This window comes from Monodelphis domestica, chromosome 6 (assembly GCF_027887165.1).
Source record: "Monodelphis domestica isolate mMonDom1 chromosome 6, mMonDom1.pri, whole genome shotgun sequence".
NCBI classification, from domain to species: domain Eukaryota; kingdom Metazoa; phylum Chordata; class Mammalia; order Didelphimorphia; family Didelphidae; genus Monodelphis; species Monodelphis domestica.
In genome coordinates, this window is record NC_077232.1 from 135,286,115 (window position 1) to 135,303,798 (window position 17,684).

Sequence of the window (17,684 nt, forward strand, 5' to 3'; positions counted from 1 at the left end):
TTTCAAATTACTGAAAAGAGTGCTTTTAATTTCTGGTGGTGTGTCTGTGGTGGGCAGGGGGAGGTTGTCATTGGTAATGCCACAAATTTTCTTTTTGTTTAGAAGCACAAAGAAATATGGATTTTTGCTAAAGTCTGGCTTTATCCACATAACTGAATAATTTCTAAAATTGAGGCAGACTAATAAATCCCTTATTATTTCTTCAAATAATACTAATAAAATAAAATTTGGCCAGATATCCCTTAAAATATGTAGCTATAACTGTTGGTATTAAATAAAAAAAATAAACATAAATCTTAAGTAGATAGAAAGATGCTAAAATAGGTTTTTGTCTTTAATGTGAGGCATATTGGTTAAATGAGTCCTAACAGAGCAAAACAATATGGTATTTTTATTAATCAGAAATTTATCCAAACTTTCACTTGACATTTTTTCTACTCAAAATTGATAAAAACTAGTCCCAAGTGAAAATAGCAATTGGGATAAATATCTCACAGATTCAGGTAAGGTAAGTGCTTAAAAGCATGTAGTCCAACCCCTTCATTTTATATATATATATATATATATATATATATATATATATATACATATATATATATATTCTTGAACTAAATATGATCGAAGTCTAGCATCAACATTTGGCTCTTAGAAAGTTCTAGCAAGAGAAAAAAAGATGAAACAATCATAGTGAATAACCAACTCCTCCCCCCTTATGCAATAAGAAGTGGGCATGAATAACCCTAATGAATATAGTCATCATAAACAGAAGTCAACAAAGGCATATATTTGTAATTCTACAATTAATTTTTTCCACAACTGATTATCTTTTCTGTACAGAACCTGATGCACTGTCATGTGGTATGTTCACCACTTAACATGAGTCTTCATGTCTAGATATGAGATTCATGTCTATCAAAGGAAAACATTTCCTCATAACTCTTAGTGTTTTCAATAATATATGAAATTTCCATCCATTGTTTCTCTGATTTACCATCACATCTCTACAGTTGACCTTGATTTCCAACAAGTTATCTAAAATAATACCTATTACTTATAGTAAAAAATTCTTATTGTAAATGGGACAATTTTATTGGTGGGGGCATTTTTTTTTTATTTTGAAAGGGTGGGAGACAGTTTCAAAGCATTGACCTCTATTGATGATTTCATTATATATGAAAACTGACATAAACAATTCTTCCTAAATTATTTATTAATCCTCAATGAATTTTATGTGTGTGATTATATTCTGAATTTTTGCTAAGTAAGATGAATTACCCTTTCATTGGAGATTCTAATCAAGTATTATTTATTAATTTCAGAGGTAAAACAAAGGACTGATGTGTTTTAATACATGTAGTGAGACAAAAGGAGTTATTCTCAGGGAAAATAGCCTATACTAATGAAATCATTTCCCCACAACCCTTACCCACCTAAATATAAAAAGACCCCAATTCTAAGAAATTATGAATATACCCATAACTATCTGCTTATGGTATTGATTTCTATTTATTTTAATGGAGAAAATGTTAGAAAGTTATATTATGAATGCATCAGATCAGAAATCCATTTTAATAAGGTATAAAATCTTTTTATATTGATTAAAATTTAAATCTACAAGTTAATAAAATGTGGCATGAAAAACATTGAGTATCATTCATGAAGGACTTTAAAGTAATATTAAAATAGTTATTAAAATAGCTTGGAAAAACACAGCAATATTAATAATATATCAGTTATCTAAATTATTATTAACTTACTTTCTTCTTCTTTCCTTTAGTTCTATCATGTGTTCCTTTTTTTTTATTTCCACTCCTCTTTTATATTATATATGCTAGCTTCTTAGCAACTACTTACCAAGATACCTTGCCCTTCTGACCACTTCACATGAATAAAAATAAAAAGTTCAAATGTGTTAATAATTCAGAGACTATATTAATTAATAATTGATTATATAGTATGTACATTTCTGAACAAATGAATGTAACACACAAACAGAAGAAAAAATCTACCTCATTGTATACAACAAAGTTCCATCATCCTGGATACGTAGGAGCTTGTTTGGCATTGTCATGTTGTGAGCCACAGACTTCTTTCCATTGTGAAAGAAAGTATCAGGAGTCCAGATTTTGCTGGCCATTAGATTATTCAGTCGGAGGATGTTCATGGGGCCTTTAAATTTCAACCTTTCATCTTTCCATTTCTGACGGAAGAAAACATCTATTGTGTATTCCTGTAATAGTGAAAATAATCATTAAGAAGGAATGCAGGTTCCCCCTATTCCAAGAGTATAGGAAAACTATAAAAATATAATCAATGAAAATAGATGCTTAATCACAAAATATTCAATTATTTTCATGAAAATCAATCCATAACTAACAGAATTTTCATATGTGTCTTCTCTTTATCCTAAAGCCATTGATATATGTCATTTTTCTTCTTTAAAATGATATACTTTATGTAAACTGAGTATAATGGAAATAATTTTTCCTAGTATGCTTCTAAGACAGCTGGTAATATCTAGAAATTGAGTATGGAGCTGATTTTTGAAGAGCCATATCCTTTCTTTCAAGTCTAAAACTTGAGTGATACAAGATAAGAACATTCTTTTACATTTGTTACAAAATAGAAAGGAGCTTTAGGTATATATTTATAAGTAAGAGGAAAAATATTGTTTTATTCCTGGGATCTTTCATTTGGGTTCACAGAAAATTATGAAGCATAGCATTTCATTGCATTCTATGGAACAGAAAAGGCTGGAGATCTTGTCTAAAGAGGCACAGAAAGAGAACGAGGACTGGCTGACTTCTTTTTCTTTTTTTTTTCCCCTGAGCTAAACCTAATAGAGTGGGTAGCAGTTTACCTAGAGGCAACAGACAAAAAATCCAACTAATGAGGACACAGTCAGATCTCAATGAATCATCAACTACTTCCTGGTATCTATATCACACTGTGTAGACTATTTGTATTTCTTTTTGTTCTTAATAGAAAGACTTTGACTCAATATAGCATCATCAATGTGAGTTGATCAGATACTTTTTAGTTTATGGAAGTTTTTTTTTTTTTTAATCCCATAAAGTAGAGCAAATTATCATGCTTCCTTGAAATATAGGAATCTATTAAACCAGTCACACATGAACACATGCACTCACACACACAACAGATGCTTTGTTTAAAATATTGGTTTGCAGTGATTGTCAGTATCTCTGAAACCATCTTTCAATGCGATATCTAAACCAAACCATATTTATATATACCTAGACTACATAAAGAAACCAATGAAAATTCTGTCCAGAAAGGGAAAAATTGAATTGGTCAGGTTGGCAAATTGAATCTTTTGGAAGATATAAAGTCACTACCACTCAGGAAATAATCAACTTAGGTTTGTTCTGTGATTCTTTTCAAAGAATTTTTGAAATAAAAGGTATGCAATTTCAATTTGAATCAAAGGATCTGCAGGCTCTGATATGGGAAAGCCCTTTAAAAAGTGGCTCTGTGAAGAAAGAAATCAGTTTCAGATGGGTGAGCTCAGGGTGCCCAACTTGCAGTTGTGAATATAGCTGATCTTCTGTTTCTATCTCACTGACTCTGATAATTTACTACATGTTTCCTGAAAGATGTTAAGTTATGCACCCGAGTTTAGCCATTTAGAAATAGCACTTGCAGCAAAAATTGCCAGAGTTGCATTCTTGATTATCTAACACCTCAGTAATTATCACACACCTAAGTAAAGTGCCACTTAGCAAATAAGACATCATTTTTAATTTTATGAGAATATACACTTATTACTATTGTAGTTATTTTTTATGATGGGGAGCAGAATTGTGATTTCATTTTTATAGAGTCTCCCAGAAGAGGAAATTCCCTATTAACAATGAAGATCAGTAGCTATTCTCATAGCTGTAGGCTTAGAGATCTATCTAACATAACCATTTTGATTTGACAGGGTAACTTGAACCAAGGTCTTCCTGATTCTATTTCAAGGTCTCTGTGTGCTACCCAACATATTCTTTGATACAGGTACAATGATAACTTAATGCTAGTCGAATTATGACAATGGACATCATACACAGCTAAAGGCAATGTATGCATTTTCCTAGACTAGGCTCTACACACACAAGCTTCTTCATGAACTACTTTAAATCTGACATATACAGCTATGCATGGCACTAGGCAAATCTCTTAATCTCTCAGGGTACCAAGTAACAGCCTAGTACTTTAAATGCAGAGATGTTGAATACTTGCAAATACCAGGGGATGTGCTTTTCTAATATTGACTTCTTAATATGCAGTTTTCAAAAGGTTTTATGAGCAAACTTTTCCTGACACATAGATGAGTCAACTAGGTAGTAACATGAATAGAATATAATCTATTCAATTCATTTTAACAAGTTTCAATGATGAAACTCTCACTATTTTCTTCCTAATCTAAAGCTGCTAAAAAGAGAGAGAGAAAAAAAATGTTCCTTTTCCCTATTCATTTGAAAACATTTTTTTAAAAATATAGACAGTAGAATAATCATGAGAATACAAAGATATGTAAGTTCATTGTACCTCCTGAGTTATTAGTAATTATACTTGTACCAGTGGACTTAGATAAACTAAAACAACAACAAAGGAGTCTGTTAGAAAAAATATATGACTACAGGTTCAAGAACTGAAAAAATAATGGATATAGATCCCTTCCCATTTTAGCTTAGCTAAGTTCATGTAGTTAAAATTAATTCTAATGCAACTGAAGCAAGAAAAAAGTTTTTTTGGCTCATGTATATATGAGCTAATAAGACTGGAGAATGGAATAAAGAACTGGAATGGATATAAAATCATATATAGTACAAATTCCTCATTATGCTGAGAAAGAAACCAAAGCCCAGCAAATTTAAGTGATTTGGAAAAGCTCATATAGTCCTTCAGTTCCTTAGTTAGGAAAGGAAGTCAACTGAAAGTTCCCTCTTTTTACATGGTACTAAAAACTTTCTAAGAGCATCGTATTGTAAGGGAAAGAAGAGGAAAAACCCTTTCTTCTAGTTAGATCTATCTAAAAGTACAATGGGAGTTACCTTGGGAGGTAAGACTTACCCCTCTGGAAGTCTCCCACAAAGACTAGATGACAACCATAAATGTGATAGAGAATTATTTTGTCATGTATGTGTAGAACTAGATTGAGTCTACTTTCTCTTGGACTCTTCATTTTGTTTTGGAGGAGTATACTGCAATTGAATTAATGATAATAGTAATTATAAAGTATTTATTTAGGACTTATTATGTGCCTCCCACTCTAAGTGCTTTACAAATATGGTCTCATGTGATTTTCACAACTCTAGGAAGTAGATACTATTATTATCCACATTTTACATCTAAAGAAACTGATGCAAACAGAAGTAGTATTATACAGATTTACCACATTGTTCAGAGATAGAGTTATAAGTGTCTGAGGTTGGTGGTGAACTCAAGTCTTCCTGATTCCAGGGCTGGCCTAGATTGTTTTCCTAAAATGGAATCAACCAATGTAACTCACCAATTAAGAAAAGGGGGCTGACATTGCAAAGGAATATTCCAGGGAGGGAACACAGCTGAGTAATAGTGTCTTGATTCCAGGAAGATCACAATCACAGCCAGAGAGGAATGTTAGTACTCCAGTCTAAGGTACGTCTCAGACTCTTCTACAATTTTACAAAGTGGCAACATCTATAAGATGAGGAAACTACAATACTAGGGAAATTAATATTTCTTGACCTTGAAATATTGCTGTAGAAGTGCATCTAATACTGTCACTAATGCAAGTTTCTGAAAAAATACTCTGTAAACATGAAACGTACTTCTTAGCATTTGTGAGACCTTGAGCAAGGTACCTAAAATCCTTGATTCTTCTTCTGAAAAAGAAACCAATTGGATGAGATACTTCCTAAGTTCTTTCCACCTATTGCTTTATTATCTTATTACTTTAGTTGTTGAGTGACTACTATTTGATAAGATTTATTTCCTTTTGAAATAAAACTACCAAATAATGAGTTTAAATTGAGTGAAAGGACAGTTCACTCTATTCATATTCTGACTTTAGAAGAGAGAGAAAAATAAACTAATGATTTTTCAAAAAATTATAAAAATAAATCAATCTCCTTTATTCAAAGCTTCAAAAATAATATTTTATAAAGATCCTCTCTGAGTAATTGCAAATTATGGGTGTTATATTGATCAAAAATGTTCCTGAAAATTTTTTCTGTCAAAAATTGAAAAAAAAGTTGTGTTGAAAATACTGTTTCTGTTATTTCCTATTCCTTGTCATTAACCAAGAAGGGAATAGGCTTCTAAGCAAATGCCAATCAGCCTTTTCAGATAATGCTATTCACTAATCATTAGAAAAGTTTACTTCTGTCATTGAAAAAGTGAGATTTGAGTTTTTTTCAATGTATCTACATTTACATGTATTTGTACATATGACAGAGTTCATAACTTTTCCATTTTCAAATCATTTTTGCTAAATCAAAAACTTGCTAAAAAGTGTTCTTTAAGTCATTTTACAGTTGCTAAGTTAGTAATGATAAAGTAAAATTTTGACAGCACCAAAAAAGACACAATTTTCTATTTTCTTCTTAGAAAGCATGGCTACCCACACAAAAGGACTTACTTGAAAAAAAAATGTCTACATAGATTATAATATAAAGTTTGATGGACCACCCATTGAACTGATCTCGGTCTTTGTGTGTGTGTGTTTGTGTGTTTTTCTCTCTATATAATAAAAATGTAGATAATAGCTAATACTTATAAAACAGTTTAAGGTTTACAAAGCAGTTTACATAGATCATCTCATCTTATCCTCAGAACAACCCAGGGAATAATCCTACTAATATTCTCATTTATAAAATGAACAAACCAAGTCTTGATTATTTTCCCCAGTCACAAAGGAAGATGAAAACTTGGGATTTAAACATTCCAAGTCTAGTACTTTATTCACTATGTAATTTACCTGTTTATATATATATATATATATATATATATATATAATCTATTCCATCTACTCTAAATATATTTTATGAATAAATTAATCACTTGAATATATAGGTAACATTAATATTATTTCAACGATGCTATTTATACATTAATCATCTTTTATTGATGAAATCATGAGTGTTCAATTAAATAAAGCTATTGATGATCAAAAGGGCTATTAAGAATTCAATAAATGGCCTGAGTGAGGTACAGCATATTGCCAATAAAGAACATCCCCAAATAATCTGTCTAAAGGGCAAGAAAAAATACATCAGTCATATAGTAAGAATGAGGGATAAGCAATGAATGGGCTATGCCCAAATAGTGTTCACAAAATATTAAAATATTTATATTATGGACCCAAATATATTAAATAAGCTCCCCCTGGAGAAGTTATGGGAGAATCTGGACAAGATTTTCATAGGCTAAGGTTGCTTTGATAAACTATAATCTGCATCATCTGAGTACCCACTTAATTAAGAAAATAGATTCCTATATTATAAGTAGTTGTATACTTGATTTAACTGGTACAGGTACACACCCTACACAAATGCAGAACACAACTGACCATTCCATCTCAATCATTACTTATTCATAACTTTTAATTTTTGCGATGACAATCATTATTATTCTTTTCAAATAATGGAGGAAAATTAAGCCATACCTCTGTTTGAAAGAAGTAAGGAAATTTAACCTAGAGAAGAGAATGTTTATGTTGGAGAGAAGTTGGATAGGATAGCTATATTAAAATTTTTGAAAGATTAACAAATGAAAGAAGTTTGAATTGTTCAACTTCACAACAAAATATGGAAGTTCTAGAGATAATAATTTGGCTTGCTATAAAGAAAATTATCTAAAAATTAGATGGGAGAAGCCTAATGGAATTGTGAGTCTTAAAACCAGTACTGGAACACCAAAGGTTATCAGTATTTTCTTAAGTACTGTATTTTTGGTCTCTTACGAAACAGATTAAACTCTTTGTATTGTAAAAAGTAATTCTTTATTCCTTGTTTAGTTTAATAGGGGACCTGGAGGTCCTCTTACCATAGAGATGTATAGAGATTAACCAGCCCACAGGGACAGGAAGTAGAAAACATAGAGAAAGGAAGGAGGAGCTATAGGGACAGGAAGTGAGGTAGAAAAAGGGTCCAGTGTTAGTTGGTAGGGGAAGTCAGTTGCTGACAGGTGCTGGCAGTTGCATGGAAGTTGGGTGCTAAGAGTGTGTTGGGTTGATGGTTGGTGTTTAGTTGCTGGAATATAAAAAGTGAGCCTGAGTTTACTAAGAGGGCTTTAGCCTTTAGAGGGCCTTTTGGCTTTTGGGTTTGCGGCTTTTGGTTTGGGCTTTTAGGTTTTTTTTATCTTCCTTGAACTTTCTGGGAGGTGGTTGGTCTTCACTGACAGACCTATTTGGGGTTGGATTAAACAGGGATTGGGTTGGTTTTGATTGGGTGAAATGGGTTGGAACTTCATGGGGTGGTTGTTATTAGCTGTGGTTATAGACAATTATAGGTAGATAGAGGCAGTTTTAGATAATAATTATAGGTAGTTATAGGATAACTAGTGTAGACATTAGGAAATTTTCTTTCACTATCCCTTTCCTACATTTCTCTCCTCTACTATATTTATTTTACTATATTCTTTTACTATCTCCATTTTAATAAAACTAAATTGTTAATTATTAAAAGCAGCTAGAAGTTTTCTTTTCTCTGACTTAAAGGGATAATATTAATTTACAACCATACTATATTCTCATTAAAACTTGATTTATCAAAAGCTGCTCCCTTATTTTGTCAAACTTCTAATTTAACCCTTACAGTATTAAAATAATTTTTATTAGGTGTCTCAAGTTTTTGAGTAAAAAATTCTATCTTACAATTAATTCACAGGGGCTAAAAACTAAAATACAAAATGTCTGGATATCATAGGGTTGTTTATTTTAAAACACTGAATTATACCCTACCATTCTAATAAGAGGTTGTGGGAGGAGCTATGTGGTAAGAAATTAAAAAAAAACTATGTTTCCTTCCCTATTTTTTTTATTTTTAGTTTTTGTAAGTACAAAAAGTGTATGGCTATAAATTCCCCTCAATAAAAATTATAACAGTAAAAAAGCAATATTAAAATATAATAGAATTATTCTATCATATAGATATGGAGAGAAAAAGATCCATGTTTTCCCTACAAACTAATCCCAGTATGTTTTTACATATATATAAAAGTTTTGATCTTCTACAAAAATTCTATATCTATGCATTAATTTGGTATGCACTTGATTTTGGTCCTCAGAAGTTATATGCCAATTGAATATCATATCTGGAAACTTCTATGAATCTAAGCAGAATTCTAGCATAGCCCCCAAGTGGGACTTTGTATATGTTATAGAATTAGTGAAATAAAATTCAGAGTTCACACTCAGAGAGGTGATATTCGGGGGATGGGAGTAGGTTGTTGATTTTGGATGACAATGATGTACAGTAACATTGTTAAGTTGAGAATTTGTAAAAATGCACTAAATTGGGGGAAATATATGTAACAATTAGGTCATTGTTCCTGGAATTATTTAATTAAACAACTAAATTACAGAAGAATGGAAATCTCTAAAATATATGTAAATCCACATACTTGCAAATATGTCAACTAATGCCATTTCAGTTGATTTTAGTAGTTCTACTTCTAATGGAGATACAGCTGAGGGGACATTTATAAGAGGAATAGCATACAAGGTGAGAAGTGTCTGAGTAGTTCTTGAGAAAGAGAAAACAGTGAAGCAGACAGTATTTTAGGTAAATGATTCATCAACAGTTTATCAAGAAACAAATGCAAGAATTGCAGAATATGAGAAGGGGTGGAAGAGGGAGATATATGGATTATGAGAAGATACCTATAGTAATGAAATTACAGACCCATTAAACAAGATAAATACAGTTTGATATATACATTAGTGTGTAATACATGAATATCCAAATGTATACACATCATAGTAAACATAGACACAGATATGCCTATTGAAGTCACCTCTGAAGTCTATAGGCTACTCTCTATGATTACAAAATTCGTGTGAATTGGGGAACTTCACATTGAAGAGATTTTCCATACATTACGTGTATCTAAATCCAAGCACAATCATTTTAGTAGACTAATAGGCAATTACATGCAACTTCATTATCTCCACTGTGTCTGGCATATAGTCAGTGCTTATAAATGTTTATTGAATGATAGCAGGTGAAAAATAATTCCAGTTCTAATATTTATTTGTCTCCTTATGTGAGCATGACCCACATTCCATAAAATGCTTCTCATTGGGAAGTATAGGTTTCTTCCTATGCTTTCATTCAGTCAAGTCACTATTCCAGCTTCCTGACTGTCCCTACTAAGGGATGCTGCTCTGCACCACTCTCCCAAGTATGATGACTAGTAGTTATACTTAATGTTTCTGAAGAATGTAAACATGAACATGCACATACACACATGTATCAGAGTGTGCATATGTACCATACATATGATACATTATATTTACATGTTATGCATATGTATGTAAGTAAAGCAAGTAACTTGTTTCTGACCCAATGAATAGATACTCCAAATGTAGAAGGAAAGAAGAAAGCATTTAAAAATTGCTTAAATGTACACATCCACTACAAACTTTGTCATCTTGTTAGCATAGCACATTCCAAAGTTTAATTACCTTCTTAGTCATGAATTTTTAAATGTTAAAATAAAAGATTTTAACTTAATCGCAGACATTGTAATTAGAATCTTTAATTATAGCTTAGTCCTGAAATTTTACTTGGACAATTAGAGTGGTTAATGATTTTGAGATAATGTGTGTGTGTGTTTTATTGTTCCTAATTGTCTTTGTGATGACACTTTTCCCTCTTAAACTAATGCCATCGTGAATGTACATCAGTGACCTACACAGAAATATTTGGCAGTTTCAGTTTGGTTTTTAACTGTATGTTCTGCATAAAATGAGAGTGCAAGGATGAGTCTGATGCAAGGAAAATCTGCTTGGTTCTGCATTTTATTTCAGTGATAATTCTGTTTTGCAAAATTGCATTTTAGTGATATTAGTACAGCATCTCATATACTCATTGACTAAGACCTAGAAAGGACTACAGAGAGCATCTGCCTAGCTTCTGTATTTTGCTGAAAAGAAACAGTGTTCCTAGTGAGAACTTAGCATAATTAGTGAAAAAAATTGTAGTCTGGAGATATAAGGGCATGAGTTCAATCTTGGCTGTGCCACCTGTTGGTTGTACTTGGAGAACTCATTTCATCGCTGTTCTCTATTGTGAAATCCTGGAGTTGAAAGAGATAATATGTAAAGTTTCTTGTGATTAAATACACTTAAAGTTGATATACTTAAAATAACTTTTAGAGGATTTGTGGAAACTAATTTCCACAAACCTTCCAAACATTACTTTCTATTATTTGCCAAAAAAGAGTCTCCCCCTCTCCAAATTATAATATAAAATCTTCAACCCTTTTCCCACTGATTTTCCTGATTTTTCAATTATTGAAATTTCCTTATTGTTCAAAATGCACAATCATTCACTTTGGCTGCCATTTTGACCACATTTATCTTTGAATAATATCTTTGTATCTTTTCAAAGAGTTTGTACGGCCTCAAACCGATTTTTTGATCACCACAACATTAAAAATTCCCTACATCTTCTCTTCCATTCAATAATTCCCTACATCATGCCAACTTTTAGACAACCTTCCACCTTTCACTGAGAGCCTCTCTTAAAGCATATAGAAGCAAATTATACCTTGTAGATGGGTTGTATAAGAAGTTCCACTGTCCTCAAACATCTTGTCACACAAAATGATAATCATATCAAAGGTGAAAAGAACAAGATGAAAATGAAGAGATGACACAGAGACAAAGCAAGAATTTTATGTTTTAATCCATTAGTTTAACGCAAAGCACTGAGTTGGCGAAAAATTGTGAATTCCATATTCCATATGTGAATTCACATAAATACCAGTTGTCTTTGCTCAGTACAATAGTTAAGTTAACAAAACTCTAATCAACTACTTTTCATGTGCATGTCAATGATCTCCAGTAGAGAATGGGGAAAATATGAAAATTTAATGAAAAATAATTCTTGTTATGGGAAAGAACTCAAATGGGTATGTTCCCCTGAAAGTGGAATAGTAGTATCTTCTTTGTAAATAAAGCAAAAATTGTCCTTCTCCTGAAGTAAACATGGATCATCTATAACACATGCCACCTTGGTTTCTACGGGCTGACTTTGTATCCTTCTCTATTCTATCATGACTTCAGAACTATAATCATGATATTCCTCTGTATTCTATCATTCATTGTTGCCGTTAATCATTTAAAAAGTAAAATGTTCCTTCTTCTCAATATTTGAAACACAAATATAACAAAAGAGCTTTTGAATGAAGTAATCCAGTGGATTTTCCTTAATTGTCTTTTATCCCTTAAAGTAACTTCTCTGCCAATAGAAATTAAGGTTATATTGCCTATTTAGTTTGAATAGGTCATGATCCTTATTCATCCTCCACTTACAAAAAGGCTGGTTTTCCATTAATTATTCAACTGATAAGATACATGCCATTTTGTAGGTCTCAAAACTCCCCCTTAAAGAAAACTCTCTGTAAATATCTTTTGAAATTCTATACTTTTTATACACATCAGAATCTAGTAATCAGTCCATAAATGGCCATCCAAAACTGAAACAATTTGGGTTTATTCAAAGTCTAAGAAATTACAAAGCATCTCTTCTGAATTTGATAAGATTTCCTTTCCTTCTAACATCAAATTTTTAGGCTTACAAGTTACTGATATAACAAATTACACTCATTCCAATATCACCTATATTAGTTGCTATTATAAGGGTTTTTGAATAGTTAGAAGCATTCAAAATAACTTTAAAATCTAAATCCAATTTCAATATTATATATGCTTCTTGAAATTCTCAGATTCAATTTTATCTCTATCTGATTTACTTTTCCATTAAATCCTATTCATTAATTAATTAAGCTTCCAAATAAGAGATAGTCCCATAACAGCTTATCAATTTGCCCAATGACTACTTCCTTCAGTTTCTGAAATGGCTAGGGCCTGATAGTTTTTATTTAGTCTATTATGCAAGAGCTTAATAGAGTTAAATATAGGCCTTATGCATTTTTATAACATTCAATTCAGCAAAAAACATAATACACACCAATTATAAGCAAAATGCCACGAGGCTCTACACACAAAAAGTAAAAAATAAAAATAGTCTATACCTTTAAAATGTTTATATTATAAATGAAGGATATAAAACACACAATTAAATAAAGTATTTATATAAAATCATTTGAAGTGTTAATAATTGACTGTGTGCCAGGCAAAGCCTTTTTCAGAGATAACAAATAATCTTTACATTGAAAGAATCTTGACTCTGTAAGATAAATGAAATAGTGGAACATCCAGACTGACTTAATGTAGGCACTAAGAGGACTTAGTAGATACAATACTAGAGATCAGTCAGGAAGATCTGAGTTTTAATCCTGTCTCTGACACTTACTAGTTCTTTCATCCTGAAAAAGTTAATTAACCTCTCAACCTTAGTTTTCTCATTTGAAAAGTGAGTATAATAATAGCACCTGCCTTAAAGGGTTGTTGCAATGATTAAATGTAATACATGAAAAAGTATTTTAATATCTTCAGAATACACAAATGATAGTTGGCTTAATATTATGGAAGCCAAAATATTTGATTTTTGTTGCATTTTCCAAAAGCCATAAAGGGAATAGAATGTTCTATACTAGAAACAGCAATTAAGCAATTTTGAGAGTATCTAGAAGTAATGAATAAGATTAAATAAATAGGTGGAAGTCATATTGTGAAAGGATTTAAATATGAAACTAATGAAAAAAACACATACACATAAATGTTTTGTGCACTTGATTCATATGTATGTATACATGTATATATATGCATGTGTATCTATCTATAGGCATATTTATATATTCAAATATAATACATAAATATAGATTGTTCATATGTACAATATGTGTACATAATTCATAGCAGATTGTATAGTGTTTTATGCTATGATTGTGTATAATATGCACTATATAAATTAATGAATTCTGTATCCATATATACATTGCACATACACATATTATTCTCACACATATGTGTGCATTTTATTCTCACCCTGATAGTTAAAGCCCCTTATAATCAGGTTCTCATTTTATTTTTTTCATATTACTCATATTACCAAATTATTTCTTATAATTCATCATTGTATTTAATGTTTCAGCCAAAATGGTCTTCTAATTTTTCCTAGTAATCAAAAAATTATTACTGGTAAAAAAACCCAATTTATTTACTTACTAATCTATTAATTTTTCTATACATATATAATAAAAATGAGAGGAAGCATAGAAATAGAATTTTCTTTCTTAGGAAATGTTATTAATGATCATTGTCATTTGTAATAATACTTGTTGGCAAATTAGAAATGATTATAAGAGATATTGGTAGTTGGGGGACACAATCCATAGGTATGTTAGAGCCAGTTCAAATTGACAAACCAATAGTTAAATTTTCAGTTTGAACATTAATAGCTCCAAAATTAGAAAACATTACAAATCATGGGTTGAATTATTTTGTTGACTTTATAAACTTAAGATAGTGATGTAGAAAATGTTAATAATGCAGATTAAACTGAAATGTATTTTCTGCATCTATTTTCTTTTTCTGAAGTCAGTTATTAAACATTTATTGGCACCCTGCTACATAGAAAATATTAAGAGGCTCATGTCAAATATGCAGTTGATAATACTATATTGGAGTTTAATGTGGGGGGTCTTAGAACTAGGTAGGAAAATTTGGAAGTAATCTGCAGAGAGATGATAATCACAGTCATTGGAGTAGTGAGTTCACCAAGGGATAGAATATAATTTAGAGCTGAGAAAAGGGCCAAAGAAAAAGTCTTGTGGTGAGACAATGGGAAGAAAGTTAATTATGTTGCAACCTAGCATATTGAGGAGAATCAAGAGTACAGTGTCACAGAAACTAAAGAAGGAAAATGTGTACAAAAGGATAAGATAGAGTATGTCAAAATCTACAGAAGTGAAAAAAATAATGGATGAAAAATATCAAAGGAATTAACATTTGGGATCTCTGGTAACCTTAAAAAACATTTAGAGGGAGGTTGCCAGTTGCAATGAAGTAAGAAGAGACTGGAGGCTGGAGAGACAGACAATGAATAAACTTCTTTAAAGGAGCTTGAGTATGAATGGAAGAAAGAGGTCCATACAGTAATTTGAAGGCTAGAAATCAGAGAGAAGAATTCTAGGGTTCTTGATCATGAATGCAACAAGTCATGAATATAAGATCATGGTATACATATGCCTGCAAGATCATGAGAGTAAATGAAGACGCAATTAATAGTTGCTAAGGTTGTTTTAGAATTAGTAGGCCAGGGCATTCAAGGGGAAAATGACATGAGTTTTGACACTGATTGATGTAAGGGAAGGTGTTGGCATAGAGAATACTGTGACCTAAGAACTGAAATCCCTGTACAAGAATGAATAATGGTCTGGAGGTGAATAGGCCACAACAATAAAGACCTGAACTAAGTTCTAAAGACAGATGGAGTTATTCTCCAAGGAATTAAGGTTGCTGAGTATTAATTCTAAAAGAATAGACAGAGAGAAGGGGCATTCAGAAATGGAATGTGTGCCCCAGAACACAGAGTCCTCTGGGGAGAAATAGGTTCCAGTGAAAGAATGGAAGTGGAAAGTGGAAAGAAATGGAAAGAGTGTGAAGAAATTCCCATTTTCCAAGAACAATTCTTGATAGATTGAGCACATCTTGAAGTGTTTCAAATGCCCTATTACACAACAGCTAAATATATCTCTATTTGCTCTGCAGTCTGGAAAATGTCCCTAACCCACTGAGTGAACCATTAACCAGCCTGAGGAAAGAAGTAAATAAATTCCTTTGTCCAAAGGGTAAGATATACTGAGCCCATAATCTAATATTACTGAAGTTATTTGAAGCTTGGATTTTTCATTCAAGATCATTTGTCCAAACCCTTTACTTAAAAAAAATAGTTAAGATAATGTTAGCAATCCCTTACTGTCCTAACAATGTGCTGAATCCAACATATGATACATATTAAGTTAAGATATTAAATTTAAATGACTATAATCCATTCACATTCTAATTTTGTTGGTCCATTTTGGAATGAGAGATAAATGTAAGTCCAGAGGCTTGTGATGAGTACTAAAGCCTTAGGCTTCTCATTTACTCTACTTCCTTTTAAATGTCATCCAACACCTTCAAATAGACTTTCTAATATAACTACATTATTGTCTATTGAATCTTCAGTATGGAAAATACTAAAACAATTCTACTATGAAATATATTTGTTTACTCCTTTAGCACAGACATAATTTTGTCTCTTTCAGATGGGGAAAAATCAGATCACCTTATTTGTCTCTGCAAAAATTTCCCAAGCAATAAGTAGGTTGATATATCTTCCTCCTTGCATATTGTTTCCCAAATAGAGGATGTCATAATAACTCCAGAACTAATTCTTATAGCATTGTTTTCAATTGAATACTCATTTTTCTATGCTAGAAGTTGCTGCACCTATCTCCACTATCTTATCACTAATCATTCCATAACAACTGCCAAACTTTGAATTATCCCCTTATCTGCTGCCTTTGCTGTTTGTTAATCATATGATGTTGAACTGTTGAAGAAAAGTCAGGAAAGCATGCTGACTAGGATTGATTTAGGTTGCAAATTTCAATTGAGTTCTCATTGTGCCAAAGAAAAGCTTTTAAATCTGTTATCTATTCATTACCACACTCACCACAGTGGCTTTTCCAAACCATTACATTTTCCTAATACTTTCTGTAGGGTCCCTCTCTCCCATCAACTCTAGTTGTACTCTCTGATTCAATTATCTCTCCATTCCAGTTCATCTTCTATTAAGATGACAAAATGATCTTTTTGAGGTCTGATCATGTAATTCTCTTACTCTTTATTTTGACCAAGATCAAAAAGAAAATCTAGTCTTTCTCTTAAAACACTTAACAACTTAGTCCACATCTACCTTTCAAATCTTCAGAAATTTTACTCTCCTTCATGTACTTTATGACTCAGTAACACTGATATTCTTGCTTTTCTTCAAACCTCCTTCGATTCTTTTTTCACTAGCTGTTCTCCATGCCTGAAATTCACTCCCTTCTTATCTCCATCACCTAGTTTCCCTGGCTTCCTTTAAGTCCAAGCTCAAGTCCAGCTGTATAGAAGAAGGCCTCACTGGCCCTTCTAATCAACATTATATTGCTTTTCCTCTGACATAACTCCATTTTAACCCTTTGTATATCTTATACATACATAGTTGTTTGCAAATTTTATTGCCAATTGGAATATGTTCTCCTTGCAGGCATAAAAATTTTGCTTTTTTTTATATTCTCAATTCTTAGCAGAGTTTCTGACAAAGTAAGTACTTAATAAGTTCTTGTTGACTTGACTTATGTTAATGTTTCATACTGCTTGAGATAACCTTTTTCTTTAAAGGAACATTTATCTAAATATGCTAAATGCAGGTGCACATAACAAAAAGAAGTGAGACATAGTGAAGGGTTCTCAGAATGAATAAAACTTGTGTTTCAGTTTTGCTTCTAATTTATGCTATCTAAATAACTATCTA

General features: G+C 31.7%; 1 protein-coding gene across 1 annotated transcript in view; it reads right to left on the minus strand.

Moving 5' to 3' along the window:
- GABRA2 (gamma-aminobutyric acid type A receptor subunit alpha2) overlaps positions 1–17,684 on the minus strand; it is a 127,314-nt gene that overhangs the window by 45,646 nt on the left and 63,984 nt on the right. The window contains exon 5 of the mRNA XM_001372420.3: positions 2,010–2,230. Within this exon, the coding sequence (XP_001372457.1) occupies positions 2,010–2,230 (221 nt within the window). The remainder of the gene's footprint in view (positions 1–2,009; positions 2,231–17,684) is intronic.